The following is a 22,339-nucleotide window of genomic DNA, read 5'->3' as shown; positions in this document are numbered from 1 at the left end:
GTGTGTGTGTGTGTGTGTGTGTGTGTGTCTATATATATATATATATAGACACACACATATATGTAAATAAATATATATGTATCTTTTAAAAAAGAATACAGCTGTGTCTTAATTAAGTCTCACATCACGTGTGCAATGTAGTAGTTATAGCTAATCTTTGCTAAGCACAGATTATGTGCCAGGCACGAGACCAAGGACTTTACAGATATTACCTCATTCAGTCCCCCTAACAACTCCACGAGGCAGAGGTTATTATCCCCTTGGACAGCTAAGGAAACTATGGCTCAGAGAGGTTAGGCAACATTCCTAGAGTCACACAGGTAGGTAAGTAACCTGGACTCAACCTCAAGTCTGACATCTAATCCTGAACCCTTTTTATTCTCACACACGAGTGGTTTTCAGCAGACAGTGGTGACTGAAGCAGGGCAGGAACTTGGATCCTGCCCAGCCTTCCCTCTTGGGAGTCCAAAACTAGAAAACCAAAGAACAGGGCTCAAAAACCACTGAACTGCATGATCTGAGCAAACTCTTCCAACCCTGGGATTCTATGATTCTATCACCTGTGGGTGGAAAGGTGGAGAGACACACAGTAGCAGATGTGCGGAAGAGGAAAAACACGGAGTTTGTATCCCGTGTTCTCAGAGAGGCAGCCGGGAGGAGCTGGTTCTAGTAGGTGCTTCCGTAACAGACCCGAGGTTCACAGAAGCATAGTCCTGTGTAGAAATAAGTGGTTCAGATAATGCAGGTAAAGCACTTAGCACAGAGCCTGGCACCAGAGTCAGCATTTTGGTAAATGGCAACTGGGACTGTGAAGAGTTTACACATATGCCTAAAAAACTCGACATGCAACTTAACGCAACACACTCAGCCACTGACATCATTGTGTCCCTTCCATAGGGAACTGTTTTTCATGGACACTAAACTTTATTAGTTGAGCCAAGACAAGAAACAAGTGCATAAGATTAAGCTGGCCAAATCTAAAACAATTTAAGTAAGCCTGAGCAATGGCTCTTAAACAGTAGGGGACCATGAAATCCTCTGAGAAAATGATGAAAACATAACCCCTTTTCCCACTTTAAAAAAAAGGACATACACACAATTTTGCAAATAATTATAGAAGCCCATTCACTGATTCATTTAATGGATTACTGATCCACTGGAGCCCACCGTCTTCAGGTTAATAGTCATTGTTCTAGATTCTGGGGATGTGATAGGAGATCCATAGGCCCAAAGCTGCCTACCCGACCCCACGGTGGGGTCACCCACCCTTCACCTCCCCAATATGCTCATTGTTACTAGTCTTGATCATGATACTGACCCTGGACTAGGTAGTCAACATAACTGAAGCTGAATCTAATTTTAAACCTTTCTAGTTTAGTGGACCCCCCCAATTCAGAATTCCCAAATCAGTGGACTCTGGTACCCAAAAGTTTTATCTACTTGGCATGCTCTTACTTCCTTCTTCTGATAACAGAATTCTTCCTTCTTTCATAGGGACCCCATTCTATGGGATTCTGGAGGGATTTACCCTCTCTGGAGGGCCACATGAACAAAGCCTGGCCAAACAGATACTGCTTACTGTCACCTGTGTACTTCTGGCCAAGTTGGTTCAGGAAAGGAATCCAAACTGGGCCAGCTAAGATCCCTCCTTGGTATTGTTAGAACAATGGCAAGAGAGGCAGTCTCTTTTCACGGAGATGATGGCAACGTAACACCGATGGCTACCTCTGGTACCATGGTACCGGAACAGCTTGCCTGCAAATGAAGTTGACAGCATGAGCTGAGCCAAAAGATGGAGAAAGCGAAAGAGAATGGCCTGATAATATCTTTTGAACCCCTGGATACAGCTATACCTGAAGTCCATTCCAGTACTGATATCTTAATTACGTAAGTCAAGAAACTAGTTTAAATTGGATTTCTGTTACTTGCAAACAAAATAACAACAATCATAAATAACAATAATAATAAAATAACAAATAAGCCTGACCTAAATGAAAATAAAGCCCAAAAGGAAGTTCCCACTCCTGGGTAGTATTTGCGGAATTCTAGGCTGCTTTCTGACAATGATCCTCCTGAATTAACGGTTTCTCATCCTCTAATATTCCTACAGAAAGTCTAGGCTTAACCTTCTCTCACATGACCCTCTGCCCCTGACAGTTCTTCTTACCAATGCTGCCACCAATCAGATCCTACTTCTTGCAATAAATATCAAAGTTTCTGACCTGAAGAAGAAAGTCCCAGAAGTGCACAACAGTCACCCAGGCAAGCCCAGGTTGTAGTTTGTTAACAGCAAGCAAATAATTGCAGGCTGCTCTTCCTATTCCCATGAGATTCCCTAACTGCCCCGGTTCTCACCTGAACACTCCAGTATCGAAAGTGACCTAGAGCCAGGGGGCTCAAAGCAGGAGACCTACTTGTGAGCAAGGCAAGAGGGCCGAACAGGTCACAGTGGACAGGGTCGATGCAAATTCTGTGTATCCAAAAGCCACTCCACAGACTGAGTCAGGGTGTAGATGATTTGGGACTGGGGAGAAATAATATTCACAGAGTCCTTTCAGGAAGCTGTTTATTATTCTTTCAGAACAGGGATGGTAAGACACTTTCAACTCCTCTGCCAAATTTGGTCCACAGCCAGATGCCCAGGCTCAGCATCAAGAACCACGACAATCTGTAAAGTCTAATACGGGGGTGGGGGTGGAGCACGAATATATGTATTTGTGATTCCAGCTGAAACCATTAGAGTTTATCCTTGGAATAAGTGCACGCCTGGACTGCAAGGGCTTTTCTTGGGCTTCACCTGGAGGTTACATCATTCACTCACACCCAGGACAGTCCTCATTATTCTATTTATTACACGGATGTTGTTCACAACCTTATGTGGTCTCTTCTTAATGAGCACTTTGGAGAAATGACTCTATGCCTTACCTCTTCCGAGTAACTATCATGCTTGCATCTTCCAGCCACTGTGCACCGCTGCCTGAGCACGGGTTCTTTCTGGGAGTGACCACTCAGAAGCTCCAAGGCAAGACTGGGGGACCTCACAGCCCACGTACGGGCTCTCAGCCCCACGCTAGGGGCCCGACCTTACCTCTAACTTCCCCTACCCTGCCTTCCCCTGCAAATTTCCTGCCTTCCTTATTTCTGTGGGTCTCATTATATTATGTGTGTATTTAAAAGCCACCTCAAAGGCAGCTCTTTCTGCCCACGGGTCCTGCCCCCATGCTTTTTTTTTTTTTTATGTTATGTTAATCACCATACAGTAGTACATCATTAGTTTGTGATGTAGTGTTCCATGATTCATTGTTTGCGTATAACACCCAGGGCTCATTGCAGTACGTACCCTCCTTGATGTAGTGAAAAGAAGGGCCATATGCACTCCAATGTTCATAGCAGCCCCAGTGCTTTAATAAAACCATCCTTGTGGGGTGCCTGGGTGGCTCAGTCAGTTAAGTCGGTTTTGGCTGAGGTCATGATCTTGCAGCTGTGGGATGGAGCTCTGCACCGGGCTCTGTGCTCAGTGCAGAGTCTGCTTCAGATTCTCTCTCCCTCTCTCTCTCAAATAGATAAATAATATCTTTTTAAAAATAAAAAAATTAAAAAAAATAAAACCACCCTTTTGCACCAAAAATAAATAAATAAATAAATAAAATAAAAGCCACCTCAAAGCTCTTTGAAAGAAGACAGGCATGTATATTAGATCAACAGCAATCAAAATACTATAAAACAATGTGGATGGTGAAAGGAAGGCAGTGTTACAAACGCTGCCTGTCGGGGTAGCTCTCACTGGGAAGCTCTGGCTGAGTAGGCTGAGGTGGTGGTGGTCTTGGACCAGGAACAGCCCTGAGCCAAACTGTCAGCGACTGTCTCGGTCCTCTCCCCGTCTCTCCGCCCTCCTGCCTGCATACATCCCACTGCCCTGTCCTTCCTTGGGCAGCGGGGTGCCCTCTGGCCCGTTCCTGTGCATCCCACACCTACTTTCTCTTTAGGACTCCTGGTTGTTTCCCTTTTCCAACTCCTCCCATCAAATCAAAGCAGCTCACACTTCTACAGGACCTTGTACTTGACACTGACAAGTTGTTCGTGGCTGATAACAGTGTATCCAAGTATCTCCTCTCGGAGGGATGAGTACATTTTAACCAGGTATTTTGAAGAGGGTAAAAATTCAAAGAACTCATTCATTAATAGTGGAATAGGCTGTAATGACGGTAGAGAGGCAACTGAATTGGGGGCGGGGGTTTCTTCTTGTAAATCCCAAAGAATTCTATGTGAAGCCGTTAGCACAGTGCCTGGCACACAGTCAGCACTCAAGATCATGGAGGACACTAATGATGACCTACTGTTACTGTTATTAGTGATCCCACCATGACTACCCCTTGACTACTCCCTGCCTATTCCTCTCTCACTACCATGACCACCACCACGAAGGTAACTGCCTCTTTCTCAACACTGGCTAGCCACAGATCCATAATCCATTAATGCATTTCCATTACCTTTTATGGTTCACAAAACACTGGCACATACATCATCCTTTTAGATCTTCTTGGTAGGCCACAAGTTAAACTATTCCTATTTTACAGATGGAGAAACTGAAGCTCAGCTAGGTTGAGTTTATAAGGTCCCAGAGGCAGAAAGCAGGAGGGTCAGGGCTCCAACCCAGGTCTCCTATAAATGTCTTTTTTTTTTTTTTTAAGATTTTATTTATTTATTTAACAGAGAGAGAGACACAGCGAGAGAGGGAACACAAGCAGGGCGAGTGGGAGAGGGAGAAGCAGGCTTCCTGCTGAGCAGAGAGCCCGATGTGGGGCTTGATCCCAGGACCCTGGAACCATGACTTGAGCCGAAGGCAGATGCTTAATGAGCGAGCCACCCAGGCGCCCCTAAATGTCTTCTTCTTTCCATAACGAGTGGTTGCCAACTGCATAGCAATCACATGAGAATCATCTGAGCCCTTTAAGATTCCTGGGGTCCACCCCAGACCTAATAAATGGGGAGGGCCCAGGGGAGCTCGTGTTTTAACAGGTGCCTCACGTGACCCTGCTGAGCTGCTGATGGACGACCACGCACAGTGTCCCTGCTGCCTCCTGGCTGACTAAGTAGCGGCTATACTCTCAGCCTTCCGTGGGGTCGTTCATGGAAGGCCTGGGCAGCCGTCTGCTCCGTAAAGTCAGTTTTCTACCACTGCCTAACTGTTCCCTCACCACAATCACATTTAGGTTCAAACGAAGCACCGACAAAGCACTGGAGAAGGCAGACTAGCCAAGGTGAAGAGAGTGAAGCGCACAACACAGCGTTTGGCTTTGAAGTGGTTCAGAGCAGGGCAGATCCCAGACGGCAAGAACAGGCAGAGAAGGCCATATTGCACAGAAGGGAAAATTCTAGTGGGCCCTGCAGAATGGGAAGGGTTTCCAAGGAGGGAAGGGGTGAGCAGCATGAGGTGTCCTAAAGAGAAATGGTAAATGGAACAGTCTGGCTGGAATAAAAGGGGTGGTGGGAGGTGAGCAGGAGAGGAGGGTGCCAGATGATGGATGTGGAGAAGCCAGAGAGAGGAGTCGAGGCTGCTGCCGGGGATGATCTGAGACACAGAGAGCGACAGCCTAAGAGATGAGCTGAAGGATGACCAGTGTGGCGGCGGCGAATGGAGGGAGGCTCAGAGTGTGGGCAGCCTGGCACTGGCAAGACCACCTCAGAGCCCACTCAACTGAGATGCCAGGGGGCAGTGCCAGGGCCCGGCAAATCAGAACGGGCAGAGAGGGCGGTGGGCTACGGGATGGGCGGGGATCTGAGCCCTCACTCCATGCCCTCCTTTTTTCATGTGACTCAAAAACACTGTAGGACAGGACCATAAAAATGGCCACAATCCTTCCCCTCCCTGTATCCGTGTTCCTGTGGTGCAATTCTGCAGCTCCTCTACAAAGGGGCTGACTTTGTATCTATAGCCTCTTGAATTCAGGCCAGCCACATAGCTCACGTTAGCCGCCAGAACATGATGGAAGCAACGCTGTGCCACCTCTGAGCCTTAGGCTTGAGACGTTCCTGCTTTCACTTGGTACCCTGCCCAACCCCACGGGAATATGCTCAGGGTAGCCTGAAGGATGGTGAGACACACATCTTAGAGTCATTGTCATCACGCTAACATCCAGGTGACTCTCAGAAACAACGCCTAACCGACCTGGACCTGTAGCTGACTGCAGAGACAGGAGTGGTCCCAGCACAGACCAGAAGAATCACACAGCAGAGCCCAGCCCAAACTGCCAACCCACAACATCGTAGGATAAAGACATGATTGTTATTTTGAGTCAGGAAATTTTGGCTCAAATCTCTGGTAGTGTATTTTGGGGGTGATTCCTTATGCAGCAAAAGCAAACTGCTACACACTGCAAATAACAGTATCACCACAGCATTAGGGAGTGATGCCACATGAAGCCCCAGAAACTTTTTCACTTAAAAAGTATCTTACTTTCCTAACTCTAAAGTCAGTTTTCTACCACTGCATAACTGTTATGTCCCAACAATCACATTTCAGTTCAAAGAGGGAGGAGAGGAAAACTACAGCATGAAGAAAGCTAGTAAGTTATAACTGTGAGCCAATTTTCATTACAACACACTGCAAGGGACTGTCTGAATTCCTTGGCCAAAATAACACTTTGTTGTTTTGGATACTGCCTGAAACAAGCAGACCATCAACAGGGGCCTGGAAATAGTTTCATTACAAGAAAAAAAAAAGTTTTATTTTAATAATATTTGGCACATAATCATAATCTTTTCCCTGACCACATTCTTAGCAAAGGAACACGGATTGATCTTTTTTTTTTCTTTTTTTTTTAAGGCTTGGAGACATCTTAAATCATTTCAGAAAGGAAAATAAAAAGTGTGAATAAATAGACTTCTAATCATAGTACTGGTAGGGATGTATCTAACTTGGAAGTGTGAAACATTCAAAAATAATGTCAAACAGTCACATTGTTTTAAAAATGAAAGAGAACTCACCAGTAAGACTTCCCGTGGCCCACCGTTTTCAGGTTGTAAGTGGTGGAATGAATCTGAAATAGAATTAAGCAAACATTCCATAAGTAAATCACACTCGGGAAGGGTGCGCTTTCAGTCCCAAGGGACCGCCATGATGCTGAGTATTTATTCTGTTAGTTAAAGATTAGCAAAGCCTTTTCTGGCTCCTGGTGGAATAGGGAGAGTTTTTTGCCTACATATTTCAACTTCCTGAATAGAGAGCATTCTCTCATCTACTTCAGAGAGTGCTGGAAGTCTGAAGCCAGTACTATAAATGGTAGTGTTTTCATCCAAACCCCTCCAAGTCAGCAGAAGCCTCTTTGGTTGCTGCTCTTGCCCTGGTCCCTCAACCCCTTCTGCTAGGACCAAGTCATGCCCCCCTTCATGGAACTAGTGAAAAAACGGATGGTCCAGCACAACCTGAAGCACAATGGGAAGAGTGGACAAGGCTTCCTGATAGTGGCCACCTGATCACAAATGACCCCAAACTTTTGTTTTATCGATAGGGGTGAGCCTTAAGGCAGTGCTGCTCAACAGAACTATAAAATGAGCCATTTATATGATTTTATATTTTTGAGTAACCACATTAAAAAGGCAGTAAGAAGTGGATGAAATTTTAATATGTTTAACTGAATTTGTTCAGAAAATTATCATTTCAACATATAACAAATATAAAAATTACTAATGAGACATTTCAGGTTTTTTTTCATACTCAATCTTCAAGACCCAGCACATCACAACTCAGACTGGCCATATTTCAAGTAGTCAATAGCCATATGGAGAGTTTATTCATCTATTTTCCTGCTCCTAGGAATCCATCATTACCTCATTCATGATGTCATTTTACTAGAAATCATCATATAACAATAGTAAATATTTATATAGCACTTACTACGGCCAGGAACTATTCTTGGCATCTACTTCAGTTAACCCTCGCAATAACTTTATGAGGTAAGCATATTGTCATTCCCATTTTGTAATGAGGAAACTGGGCCATGGAGAGGTGAAGTAACTTACTCAAGGTTATAAGATGGTGACAGAGTTGAGATTCCTTTTTTTTTAATAAAGTATTATTTTTAAGAATTAATTTATATGAGAGAGAAAGAGAGAGCATGTGAGCGTGGAGTGGGGGGCAGGCGGAGAGGGCCAGAATCTCAAGCAGACTCCCCACTAAGCGTGGAGCCGGATGTGGGGCTTCATCCCATGACTGTGAGCTGAGATCACCACCTGAGCTGAAACCAAGAGTTGGGCACTGAACCGACTGCACCACTCACGTGCCCCAACAAAGCGGGGATTCTAATCCATGTAGTCTGCCTCCAGAGCCCATGTCCTTAGCCACTGGACTCTCAACTAAATGTGAACGGCTCAAAATAAGATAACTGCTTTCAGTTTTAAGTATAACCACCAAGTGATTCAAGGCTGCTCTCATGATACATGGTCAGCTAATAGTAGTGATGGCAGATGGAGGAGTTATGGGATGTGCTAGCAAATTAAAATAAAAACAACATGGAGTAAGAGCAAAACTACCACAAGCAGGCCTGGGGTCAGGCCTAGGTCTGGGAGTACAGCAGGGGGAGGGGTGTCAGTCTTTGGAAAACGTTGTCTTCATGATTTTTCTGAGGGAAGAGTCCAACACTTTCATCAGATTCTCAAGGGGGTCTACAAGTTAGACACCTCTGTATCTGTCTTGGCAGAGGTGGAGAGGAAGAGAGGACGAATCAGGTAGAAAGGAATTCAGAAAACACATCCTTCTACTTGACCCATGGTCCCCAAAGAAATCACACCTAATGAGAAAAATAAGATCCACGTGTGCGAACTCCATGCCCAAGTAGTAGGAGAGGGGGTGGGTCAGCGACAGGACAGGTTCTGGAAGTAAAACAATTAGGACCTGCTGATGAAGTGGATGTGAGGGACGAAGGAGAGGACTGGATCTAGATGATACCAAGGTTTTGGCTCAAGCAACTGGGTCAACGGTAGCGTCTTTGAGGGGCAAACAGGTTGTGGGAGGAAAGAAAATCCAGAATTCTGATTTGACCGGGGCACCTGGGTGGCTCAGTTGGTTAGGCGTGCGGCTCTTGGTTTCGGCTCAGGTTATAAGCTCACCCAGGATGTCCCGGGATGGAGCCCTGACTGGAGCTCCTCGCTCAGTGGGGAGTCTGTCTGAAGATTCTCTCCCTCTGCCCCTCCCCCCCACTCACGTACACACTCTATAAAATAAATAATCTTTATTTTAAAAAAAGAACTCTGATTTGCCCTTGTTAACTCTGAGATATCCAGGGGGCGATGCCAAGAAGACATTAAGGAGTCTAGAACTGTTGCTGTCAAATACAATAGCTGTTAGCACATGTGGGAAATTAAACTTAAATTAAACACAATTAAAAACTCATTTTCCCAGTCACACGAGCCATACTTCAAGTAATCAAGCAGACAAAGAAATAGCTTTGTACTGAACAGCAACAGTGTAGATTACTTCCATCATTGTAAAAAGTTTCACTCGAGGGGTGCCTGGGTGGCTTAGTTGGTTAAGAGTCTGACTTTTCTGCTCAGGTCATGGTCTCAGGGTCCTGCGATGAAGCCCATAGGCTCATGGGACTCCCTGCTCAGCGGGGAGTCTGCTTCTCCCTCTGCCCCACCTTGTGCTTGTGCACATGCTCTCTCTCAAATAAATAAATCTTAAAAAAAAAAGTTCCACTCAATAGGAATTGTCTAAAACACACATGATACCTCGCTAGACTCCCTCCAACATTTACTATAATTATCAAATACAAAATTATAGCCCTGGGAGATCTTTAACCTTAAACAGCCACTGGAATCTGATCAGATTTGTTTCAAGTCTTACGTTAATTCCCTAAAAAATACATACTACAGCACTGTGGGAGAGTGGGGTGAACACTAGATTTATAGGCCTGGCTTCCAGCTGTCTTGACTACCAGTGACTTCCAGCAAATCATTTAACTAACATGTGCCTCCACCTCCCCACCTATAAAATGGGGAGTCACCCTGAATGGACTATATTGAGAAGCATGTTGGAGAATGATTGCAGTTCTCAAGACATCTCTACTGTTCCCTAGTCAGGTCTGTTATGATTTCACTTGGAAATTCTGACGCGATGTTATCTCGTCATCTCAAATGGCAAAACGCGTAAGAAAGGGCCTTCAAAACATATAAAAGGTGTAAAAGGTACATATTCCACAAAGGTGAGGGAAAATACGCCCTGTGTCTTGAGTCAAGCATAGAAATTTGTGTTACTAGATGTTGCATGGCTCCTGACTTTATAAAGTAATGCTGTAATGTGTCAAAGAATCAGGATCAAGTCTTGAGCCCCAAAGGTGAAAGACAGACAGTAGGAACCAAAATGGTGACATTTCCCCCCACTGTGCAAGGGCTTCTGTCCCAGGAGAGGGCACACCCTGAGCAGATGAACTGGCCTACTTTAACCAAATGGTGCCTCCCTATTATCTCCACCTTGAGACTGGCTCCTACCCAGAAGAGCTGGTCTGGGCTGTTCATGGGGAGAAACTTCCACCTGCCCCTTGTCCTTAATGCACAGAAAACTAGAGACCTGAAATCTTGTTTTTAATTAAGAAACTGTTGGTATGTATCCTCAACTAATTTGTAGATAATGGGGGGGGGCGGGAGTAGCCTGATTATGCCAAAGCTAGCAAGAAATTTTAAAAATATACATATAATTTCTATTTTGCCAACTTCTATGAGAATATATAAAAAGCCAGAGTAAGCACTTGAAACGTTACACTCAACATATTTTTTCCCATTTCCCTACTGAAAGGCAGTGGCACTTTTTGGGCATTTTTTTGTTTCGTGTGTGTGTGTGTGTGTGTGTGTGTGTGTGTGTGTGTGTGTGTGTGTGTGTGTTTCCCCTAATGACAGTTTTAAAAGGACAGCAAACGTCTTTGGGCCCACATGCCCACCATCCTAGGGCTACTATCTATTTTTGACTGTTACCCTCCACAGATGCCCGTGTTTTTACTGACTGTGGCCATAGTTTATATGCTATTGGTAGGAAACCCAGTGAAAAGATTTGAGGTCGGAAGATCTGGATTCGAAAGCTGGCTCCTCCACTGATGGGGTGCAAGTCCTTGAACACTTTACCTCTAAGCCTCGGTTTTCCAAAGTGTAAAAATACCTTTAGCATACAGTTGCTCTAAGAATAAAAAGGGAGAACGTTGTCTCAATGCCACTAGGAAAGGCTCCGATAATGATGGCTATTCTCTTCTTCTTCCATTTTTTAAAAAATATCTTCTGTGTTCCTACACATATTCATAATGATCGTTTAAGGGGCCTGATAATAGTCCCTCACGTTGAGAAGTCCTAATATATTAAATCACTCCCCTTTCTGCTAAATATGTAAGTTGTTGCCAGTTTTTATTATTATAAATAAGGTTACACTGGACATCTTCATGCTATATAGCTCTTTTCATTCCTTAAACTTATGTCCCCAGCTTCCCTAAATTCCTAACAGTGGAATTAACAATATTTTGTTTTTAAAAGGGCTATTATTAGCATGCAACCATACCACCAACAAAATAATGGGGAACTTCTGAGACCTTGACATTTTATATGTAAAATGGTATTCCTAACGAGGTTTTAATTTGTATTCCTAATTAGTGAAAATGAGCATTTTCTCCCATTTATTAATGGTTTGTCACCTTGAAAAATAAGTTTATATGTTTTGCTTATTCATGTAGTAGGATCTTGATATTTATGTTATGAATCTGAATGAGCTCTTCATAGTATTTGAAAATTGAGAGTTAATATTTGTATTTATTATAAATATATTCCCTGTATTTTGAAATTCAGGATAATCATCTTTGCATTTGCACAGCATTTTAATATCATATAAAGGGCTAGTATCCAAAATCTATAAAGAACTTATCAAACTCAACACCCAAAGACCAATAATCCAATCAAGAAATGGGCAGAAGACATGAACAGACATTTCTGCAAAGAAGACATCCAAATGGCCAACAGACACATGAAAAAGTGTTCAACATCACTCAGCATCAGGGAAATCCAAATCAAAACCTCAATGAGATACCACCTCACACCAGTCAGAACGGCTAAAATTAACAAGTCAGGAAACGACAGATGTTGGCGAGGATGCGGAGAAAGGGGAACCCTCCTACACTGTTGGTGGGAATGCAAGCTGGTGCAGCCACCCTGGAAAACAGTGTGGAGCTTCCTCAGAAAGTTGAAAATAGAGCTACCCTACGACCCAGCAACTGCACTACTGGGTATTTACCCCAAAGATAAAAATGTAGTGATCCGAAGGGGCACGTGCACCCCAGTGTTTATAGCAGCAATGTCCACGATAGCCAAACTATGGAAAGAGCCTAGATGCCCATCAACAGATGAATGGATAAAGAAAATGTGGTATATATATATAATGGAATATTATGCAGCCATCAAAAAATGAAATCTTGCCATTTGCAATGACGTGGATAGAACTAGAGCGTATTATGGAATATTATGCAGCCATCAAAAAACCCAAAATCTTGTCATTTGCAATGACATGGATGGAACTAGAGGGTATTATGCTAAGCGAAATAAGTCAATCAGGGAAAGACAAGTATCATATGATTTCACTGATAAGAGAAATTTGAGAAACAAGACAGAGGACCATAGGGGAAGGGAGGGAAAAATGAAACAAGACGAAACCAGAGAGGGAGACAAACCATAAGAGACTCTTAATCTCAGGAAACAAACTGAGGGTTGCTGGAGTAGAGGGGGGTGGGAGGGATGGGGTGGCTGGGTGATGGACATTGGGGAGGGTATGTGCTATGGTGAGCGCTGTGAATTGTGTAAGACTGATGAATCACAGACCTGTACCCCTGAAACAAATACATGATATGTTAATAAAAATTTAAATAAATAAATAATAAGCAATAGCCATATCTTGTATTAACCTCATGAGTTATGACATAGCTTCTTGGCAAAATGCGTGGCTTTTGATTACTTTTCAAACGTTCATTTACACCCACTTTGATTTTCACGGCAACCCTGTGAGTGAGCTGGGAGATACAATAATTCCTACTGTATACCAGAGAAAACCGAGACCCACACAGGCCAGGTGACTTAAACGGGGTCACGGAATCTCAGAGATGGCCAAGACTAGACTCAGTCCTTCATTCTCAGAACCAAAGGAACCAAAATAAAGGGATGTATTTTTGTGCAAAATATTATTATTATCCAAAGCACCAATTCTATATCATTTCCTATTTAAAAGCCTTTACACAAAGCATCAGAAAACCATACCTGCTGTGTAGAGGCTCTCCAGAAATGTTGGCACTTTTTTTATTCAGCTTTGTTGAGATATAACTGACAAGTAAACTGTAAGCTATTTAAAGAGTATGTCATGGTGATTTGATGCACATTGCAAAAGGCTTCCCACCATTTAGTTAATTAACGCACCCATCATCTCATATATTTACCTTTTTCTTGGGGTGGAGTGAGAATACTTAAGTTCTGCTTTTCTAGCAAATTTCACTGATATAATACAGTGTTGTCCACTATAGTGCCCATGTTTTACATTAGATCCTCAGACCTTATTCATCCTAGAGCTGAAAGTCTTTACCAACCTCTCCCTGTTTCCCCCTAGCCCCTGGCAACCACTTTTCTACTCTGTCTCTATGAGCTTCATTTGTTTTGTTTGGGTTTTGATTCCACATATAAATGATACCAGGCATTATTTGTCTTTCTCTGGCTTATAAGAAATGCTAGTATTATTTTTAGGGAATCCACCAAAACAATGCCTTCCATAGCAGACCATCCTTATGCAGTTAAGATAATCCAAGTAACTTAGACCTAAATTAAGTGTTGCTTTATTATTATTTTTTTAACATAGCATAAATATTACACTCCTTGCAAGTATTCCCTCCCTCTTAGGCTCGATGAAACCACTCTTCTCCTTGAATTTCTATATCACTTTCTACCTTTTATAACAGGTATTTCAGTATATGCTTCACCTCTTCTACTGGGTGATAAGGCCCAAAGGGTCCATAGCATTATTTGTGTTTATATCTCCCAAAGAGCCTAGGACCCCGCTCTGCACAGAGGTGGCACGCATTTGTGTTTTATGGAGAGATGGTGAAGCACTTTCTATAGTTAAGAGACAATGTTAAAAAAAAATTAGTTAAAAATCAGTGCATTAAAGGCTGCATTAACTATGTGCCTTTTGCTACGCCACTCCTTACTTTGGCAAGTATACTATCATGAGACAGTCCTAATGCATTCTTAGGCCAGAAGTCTGCATTAGCTAAACAATACCAAACTAAACAGAATGTCCAACAATGTTTCCAGCCTCGGACGAATCTGTATTAATTCTGTAGATGTATCTGTTATGCTTTTATTTGCAAATTCTGATAAAACTCATTCCTCAAAAATTCACTGTACACACACACACACACACACACACACACACACACACAACTACAAAAGTCCTGGTTCAGCATTTGGGAAAAACGCAGATAAAAATATGGAACATCTGTTTCCTAATATCAGGAAAATTCACAGGAAACGATTAATGTTCACTAGGGAGAAAGAAAAATAATCTGGATCAAATTATAAAATGAAACATCCAAAATTCACCATGTAGCCTGCAAGTCACCAGATCTTCAGAACTGAGGGGAAGATTTCCCATTTAAACTTGTCACAGTAGAAATATTTTTATTCCGTGTATATACAAGTAAACAAAAAATTGTGTGCCTCCACCCTACATAATATGCTCAGTTCCTCAAGTCTCCCCACTGATATTTACGTAACCCTTGGCAGTTTGGGTTGGTAGTGTGTGTGTATTTTCATAATGTGCTCAGTGCCTTACAGGGCAAATGAAAACCCAGCTAAACTGGATGGTCCCTGGACAGGGAGGATATGGTTCTTTCGAGAAAAATCTAGAGTGGCTTATGTCTCCCAAGGAGGACTGAAAGGACAGTGACGGGCAGGGCCATGGCAAGGTCAAAGCAAATTACAGCCGAGGGAGGTGACTTCTTCCGCCATCCTGCCCCTTACAAGCCTTTCTGAACCCACTAGCGTGCCCAGCAATGAGGAAGGTGCTGCAGGCAGAAGCGTCACGTAAACAACCAAGGAGGCAGCAAGAGCTCCAGCAGCACGTAATCTAACCGTAGAAAGTACAAGGAGTTCTGAGGGCACACAGGAGGGGCACCTATCCCAGTCTGGGATGATCATGGAAGGCTTCCAGGAGGAAGCAGTGTTGAAGCCAACCTGGGAAGGACATCCAGGGTTAATAACCAGAAGATCAAAGAAGGGAGGTGTGAGCAAGGCAGAGGAAATAACTTGTGCAAATGCCCCAGAGGCAGCGAGTACCTCGGCACGCTGAGGGCTGCAAACGGCTTAATGAGCCAGGGTGGAGGGCTTTAGATCAGAGACCTTACCACCTAAGAGGCAGTGCCAGGCAAAACCCAAAGCAGGGGGGTACTAGAGAGCAGGCCTTATCACAATCCCATGAGGAAGACAGAATTGTCTCCATTTTACAGATAAGTGGCTGGTTTTAGAAGACAGTATTTAGTGATATTCCTTTCTGTTAGTTGATCCTACTTTGCTTAGGGAAACCAACTCTTCTTAGTATTCTTGGGACTTTTGGTGTTAGCACTGGAATTTCCTCTGGAATTTCCTCATCCCAGAAATCCCCTCAATGCCACACAACCAAGATGGCTGGTTACCCTACTCAGACTTTGTGAGGTACATGAAGTGGACAATAGGGTTGATGCCCTAAGCTTTTATATGGGAAATGGTGCAATGTTAAATGTGATCTCCACCCCGCCCCCAAAATTAATCTGGACTGTTTGAGCCATGGATCCTCTGGCATATCTTGGGGCTTGGGGGATCCTGTATCATTTGCAATAATTCTTACTGAATAATATGTGTTGAGCGTAAAGACTAGTTGAGGGCCCAGGGATCACTAGCGGTTGCGCTAAGGGGAAGGAACCACTTACCTAATGCTTATAGAAAACAGCAACTAGCCAGAAGACCTGGTCTGAAATTAATTTTTGCTGTTAACAGAGTTAACCAAACATTTTCAGCTGTAACTTCTGACACTGAAAATCTTCCTAATACAAATTAGTCTATTTATCTACACAGAACAGTAAACATATTTTCATATGTCTTTGTTAGGGATCTTATCTCACCCACGGCAATGGCTTACACTGTTACTGTTCAACAGAGGGAGTTAAAGTTTAGAAGACAAAGAACACAACACAGTGTCTAAGGATATTACTTTATGGCAATATCTGACATCTGACGGGCAGGGGGTGGCTGATAAATCTTTAGAGAATGACTGGTGGCCAAAAGCCCGGGCAGGAAGAACTACAGAAAAGAAAATGACCAGGGATTGTATGGAGGGACTGATGGCTACATCTGAGCTTTTGCTATCATGCTGTCGACTCAGGCAGCAGCTGCACAGGGTCTGATAAAAGCGAGCGTAAGCTCTTCAAGGGCGCTCCTTTCCTTGCAACAGGGGTAACAGTGAAATAGTCCACGTGGCCTTCAGTCAGCAGAAGGACTTCAAACCGATAAGAGTCAAGGGCCCACCATTAAATCCGGACTCAGAGGCGTCCTCCCCAGAAGCTCGGTGACTGTCAGCCGGGCGCAATCCCCCATTGTGAGAACCCCTGACAGAGGAATGGAGATACAAGCCTCAGACTCTTTCTCTGGCAACAAACCATGATCTCCAACATATTTCTGGTTACTTTTCAATGAAAAAATGTTTTCGAAATCCAACCATGCTTGAATAGAGCTATGAGGGGAAAAAAAAAAATCCCACAAAAAACCGCTCGGTAAGGTTGAACTTTTATTAGCCTCAGAAAACTTAAAAAAAAAAAAAAAAAGGTAAAATTGAGCAGAATTTATCACTCGTAACTATGTATGAGACATAGTTATGTTTCCTTCTAAATGTTCCAGCTTTATGGGAGCATCCTGGGTACCGGAGATTCGGCTTCAGGGTTAACATATTCATTTTGTCCACACGGCTTAGCTCCTTTTGATGACACACTTTCTCTCAGATGCCAAGACAGAGAGGAAGACGGTCATCCCACAAATATTCAGTTGGTGTCCGCTGCACAGAGTCAGGCAGCATAATAAGGGCAGGAAGCAGCAAAGGGCACTGCCCTGAGCTGGAGCAGAAAAACAAGACATGGAAAGGTTTTGGTTTCACTCTGTCTGCCCTTTGGCAGGCATGGACGAGCTAGGTCTGCGGGCGGGGGCCTCAGAAGCAAATGGTGTTAGTGCTCCATGGCTGGGAGTGGCTACCCCACCCTGGTTTGGGGCTTTGACTCCACCGGCTGATTCAGTTTTAAATGAGGACACCCACCAAAACATGAGTGGGCATTGAGTCTTTTTGTCATTGAAAACCAATCAAGGGAGAAGATAGATTCTACAGACTTGTTCATCTTTTCCTGTATCATCAAGAGATCAATAGCTTATAAAAACAAACAGCCACGTTCCACATAACCCACTCAAACACAGAATTCTACAGGAAGAAGCCAACTCCTAAGCAAATCAGCCCAGCTGGTACAACCTTCCTATCCCTGCACCTACTACCTGCTTCCTGGATAAAGCCACCTTCACGGCCCTGCTGCAGCATTCCTTTGTACCCTCTTCCTCACATCCTTGGGAGCTTTCCCATTTTATCCACATTCCAAACTCCACCATCTGCTGACCTTCCTTTGGGGGAGTGCACAAACCAGTACTCACTGCACCAGAAAAAAACAAAAACTCTCACCAGCGGCAAGGGAAACACACACACACACACACACACACACACACACACGCACACCCCATTCACCATACCACCGGGAAGGGGTGAAAGGCAGCCCAGGAAGTGGACAATGTTCTAACCGGGGAGCTGGCCATTTCCATGCTCAACCGCTCTCCTTGGGCCCTCCCATTTCTCATTTGTTTATGTATCTGCATGGACAACTTGATTATAAGGTCCTATGACTGCACGAGCCATACTTCTACGTATTTATCTGCCTTCCCACAAGAATGAGCTCTTTGCTTAACATACCCTAGGTTTCCAATGAACGCGAAGATTGGGGGCGGGGGAAGCCCTGAATGTCCACGTTTATAACTAACTGTCTATACCTGAACTGCTCACAGTGACGCAGTGGGAGAGTAATAAAACAGTGAATTCAGAAATTAGGTTCCCATTAATCTTCTATTGCTAATGCTGACTTTGGTTCCTATGACACGTCTCCCCTAATTCTATGAACAGTTATGGATACTGCTGATGTAAGGCAGTATTTCTTAATGTTTTAAAACTCACACACACTTTCGATAACCATAAAAACCTTCCCTTGCCTAAGCAGACTCTGACGCGCCCTTCCGTGGATGTTTTGGGGAACTATGACGTACATTCTCAGTCTCTCCTGCTGGACCCTTTCCTCTTCCCTAAATCTGATAACTGTCAAATCTACATCTCCATTCCCAGCCTCTTCTCTGAACTCCAGAGTGGTTTATCTGACTTCTTAACATCTTCACAAGGATGCCTTACTAGGATCTCAAACTTCACAATGGCCACAACCAAATTCTTTTTTTTTTTTAAGATTTTATTTATTTATTCATGAGAGACAGAGGGAGAGAGAGAGAGAGAGAGAAGCAGAGGGAGAAGCAGGCTCCCAACCAGCAGGGAGCCCGATGCGGGACTCGATCCCAGGACCCTGGGATCATGACCTGAGCTGAGGCAGACGCTTGACCATCTGAGCCACCCAGGCGCCCGCCCACAACCAAATTCTTAATCATCTCTCCAACACTGTTTCTCCCCGGGGACTCCCAGTGCTGGAAGCGGGACACCACCATTCACGCCCCTGCTCAAGCCCAAATCCTCATTCATCTTTGGCTCCTTTCTCACCTACTGTCCATCCAGTCAATCCACCAGCAAATCCCATCAGCCCTACCTTCAAAACATCTCCCAGATCTAGTCACATCTCAGCGTCTCCTCCAAGCCCCAAGGCCAAGTGGCAGCATCCCACGTGGATGACTTCCGTAGCCTCCCCATGGATCTCTGGGCTTTGGCCTTGTGCCTCCTCCCACCCCAAGTCTGGTGTCCCTCAGCAGGGGGCGTGTCATCAGTCACCTCATTCCCCTGTTCAAAACTCTCCAATGGCTCCCAGGCATGTTCAGCACACATGCTAAACCCTTGGCCTCCCAGGCTCTATAAAGGAACTGGCCCTGGCTCACTCTAGCCAGCCACACCAACCTCCCCTTCTCCTCAAATACACCAAGCAAACTGGGGCCCCTGCCAGGCTCAGTAGGTAGAGCATGCAACTCTTGACCCTGGGGTCCTAAGTTCGAGCCCCATGTTGGGCACAGAGATGACTTAAAAAAATAAAAATATTTTTAAAAGTATTACTTATGTAAAAAACAAAAACCAAAAAAAAAAAACAACAAAACAAATATGCTAAGCTGTCTCCTGCCTCCATAGTGAGACATTTATTCTTCCTCCCGCTTGAACTTCTCAGATACTTTTCAACCTCACTTCCTGCAGGTCTCTGTGACAAGTGTCATTTCCTCAGAAAGGCCCTACTCTCTCTCTTTTCTTACCCTGCTTTGTCTTCTTCATAGCACTTAACGCTTCCTGGCACTCTATTTTCTATCCTATTGAATTATTATCCCTCTCCTTCACTGGAATGTAAACTCCATAAGAAAAAGATGTTGTTTGTTCATTGCTCTACCCTCCCCACCCCCGTGTCTGACATGATGCCTGACAGAGACTAGGCATTTTTTGATTACTGAATGAATGCATATTCTCAAATTGCCAGAAATATTCTATGCAACTTGATCTTCTCATGTTTATATTATGAAAATATTTCCCCCTTTCCCAAGCAAATCATCAGATAGTGTATGATTTTAAATGACACAGCCCCCCTGCTTAGGTTCTCCTATGTCTGCCATCTTTGAAACACCCTACTGGGGCGTGCACAAGGGTACGCCATCCCCTAGAGGGTAGTGATGTGGTGAGTGAGCTCAATGTATACAAACTCATGGCTATTTCCTGGGTTTCGATCCAAGCATCTGACATGTTTTACAGTCTTTTGCCTCTGACTAAAGCCTTAAAGCTTTATTACCTTAAAAAAATGCTCAGAGAATTCAACTAATAAAGAGACTGTCTACCTTATTTATGATAATGGCGGTGTTTCTTTCAGTTAATTCTGAATACTGCTGGCTCAAATTTCAATGCCAAGTGGTTTGCTACACAACTTTTGTTGTATGTTTCCAAGCAGTTTAGACGCAGAGGCCGCAGAAAATACTACGGAACATTAAGAAAACTTTTCAGAAGAGACCCAGAAGGAAGCACAGATCCCTCCTGCCAGGTTTCTTCCATACATTTGGGTTTTCTGGTAGCTTCTTCAATATGGGTGCTTTTCAGAGGAGCAGTGTTTTCCTTCATGAATGAGTCCTGTTTATCACGATACACCAAGTAGTCAGTGTTAGCTCCAAGGGGACAGCCATTCTCCCAGCCTCCTGGCATTTTCCCCAACATGGCAGTGAATACTATCCTGCTGAGACCAGTATCTCTCTCTGTGAATTCCACCTTTCTCTCCTTTACTTGGCCTCTTAGCAGATCTCAGCTTCAGAGAGTTTAGTCACCTGGCATTTGTCTACTATGTCTTTTCTCCTTTTCTTAAAGCATCATCTTTCTGGAGATTTTGTATGTGAAACTCTGGAACTCTCATATACACACAAGATATTATGAATCTCCAATCCCTTGAGAAATAAGTCACACATAGCACAGTTCAAGGATATGGTCAAATTCTGACAGTGGAGTTAAAAAGAAAACCTTGATCAATCTCAGTTCTGCCCTTTCTCCTCCTCAATAAATAAAGTGCAATCAATCATATGCAGGTCATGGTGAACTTTTACTTACGTGTGTAAAGTATTTCTTTAACGCTTAAAAGTTTTGATGTCTGTGGTGTGGAAACCCATTTAATCGTTTAGGAATGCAAGTTGTCGGCTGACTTGTCCAAAGAGGAAAATGGCAGATATTGATTATTAGGCCTTTTGTCATCCAAGTAAAAAAACTCCCACAAAAACACTTTCTTTTTTGCCCACAAATCTGGATTCCTGGAATGTGTGTGTGCGCGACTGAGCTCTGCGGGTCTTTGTGTCCCCCTCAGGCTGTGAAGCGGCTTTCTTTTCTCCTTCTGTTCTCTGAACACTGAACACGGGCAGAGCCAACATAAACTACACACTAGTGACATTTTGAACGACCCTCAAATTCCTGTACTCTTCTGCAAAGCTTCACTGCCAACTCTCCAAAAGTTCCCCCGGCCTCCCTCAAATACTGTTTTACATTTTCTTCCCTTCACTTAGCTTGGTTGAGGAAGTATTTTGTTAACAGTCCTTTCTTTGGTTCGTGTCAGCACAGGGCTTCTGGCAAAAGTCAGTGTTGCAGCATTTCAGAGGCCTAGAACTAACTCTAGAAAGTATTTCCCTATTTTACTCTTTTACTGCTGTTTTATTCTGCCACTCAAAAAGAAAGAAGGAAAAAAAACCCTTCAAACACACAACAAGGACATCTAGAGCCACAAAAAACATTGCCATCCAGCTTAAAACCAACAGAATCTTCACATCCCAGATGGGGGCTTACAAATCCTGAATCCCGTAACACAGATAAAGTCTTAGAAATAAATCATATCCACCAAACTTGCACTTCCGCCTTTTTCAGTTTACTTGTGTGAAAATGTGGCCGACACTATGGTTGTCCACCCTCCACACAGACCTCAACATTTCCCTGCTGACAGAACCCCAGTTCGTTCTGGTAGAGATGCTGTGAGCTCTGGAAAGATCCTGGCCTCAGGGTGGTCATGTCAACCCAGCGAGGCCCAAGGGGAAGTTTTGTGAAGATGCTGGGAAAGGATTTTGCCTCCTCAAAGAAGACAGAAGCAGCATGGTAGGTGCCTCACTACTTCTCAACTTTGAAACTAGTCATGAGGCACAGAACTGTGACAATCATTCGGTGACCACCAGAAAGTAAGTCTATATTTTAAACTCAACACAGCAAACAGGGTAGATCAAAGGAACAGAGACAGCACAGATCCTTAGTGGCAAATGGCAGAAGCAGCTGCCTCCTCCAGACTATCTGGAGATCTGGAGGAGTAACCCCCTACTTGTTAGGGCCACAATTAGTCCTGTTTTCTGTCATTTACAGCTTTTAATATAAATGAGATGACAAAAGAGAGGCTTATGGCTTCTAATTTGGTTTAACTTAGAGGTAAGAAAATTTGCTTGGCAAACCTTAAGGTAATAGGGCAAATATAACTTGCTGTTGATATATTGTTTAGTACAGAGGCCCTCAAGTCAT

At 43.7% G+C, this 22,339-nt stretch overlaps 1 protein-coding gene across 15 annotated transcripts in view; it reads right to left on the bottom strand.

The window, feature by feature from the left end:
* GNG12 (G protein subunit gamma 12) overlaps window positions 1–22,339 on the bottom strand; it is a 122,541-nt gene that overhangs the window by 67,878 nt on the left and 32,324 nt on the right. For 11 of the 15 annotated variants that reach the window (XM_073896560.1, XM_073896561.1, XM_073896558.1 and 8 more), the window contains exon 2: window positions 6,988–7,040. In XM_073896560.1, the coding sequence (XP_073752661.1) occupies window positions 6,988–7,040 (53 nt within the window). Of the gene's footprint in view, window positions 1–1,478; window positions 1,756–2,414; window positions 2,525–6,987; window positions 7,041–22,339 lie in introns of those variants that run through there. The other 4 variants (XM_073896555.1, XM_073896559.1, XM_073896565.1 and 1 more) reach the window with 2 other exon arrangements.

The sequence above is a fragment of the Callorhinus ursinus genome, unplaced genomic scaffold (genome assembly GCF_003265705.2).
Source record: "Callorhinus ursinus isolate GAN/ISIS: 27379988/994484 unplaced genomic scaffold, GSC_fseal_2.0 scaffold9, whole genome shotgun sequence".
In the NCBI taxonomy this organism is placed as follows: domain Eukaryota; kingdom Metazoa; phylum Chordata; class Mammalia; order Carnivora; family Otariidae; genus Callorhinus; species Callorhinus ursinus.
The sequence above is the reverse complement of the archived record's forward strand: the minus strand, read 5'-3'. Positions and strand labels throughout refer to the sequence as shown.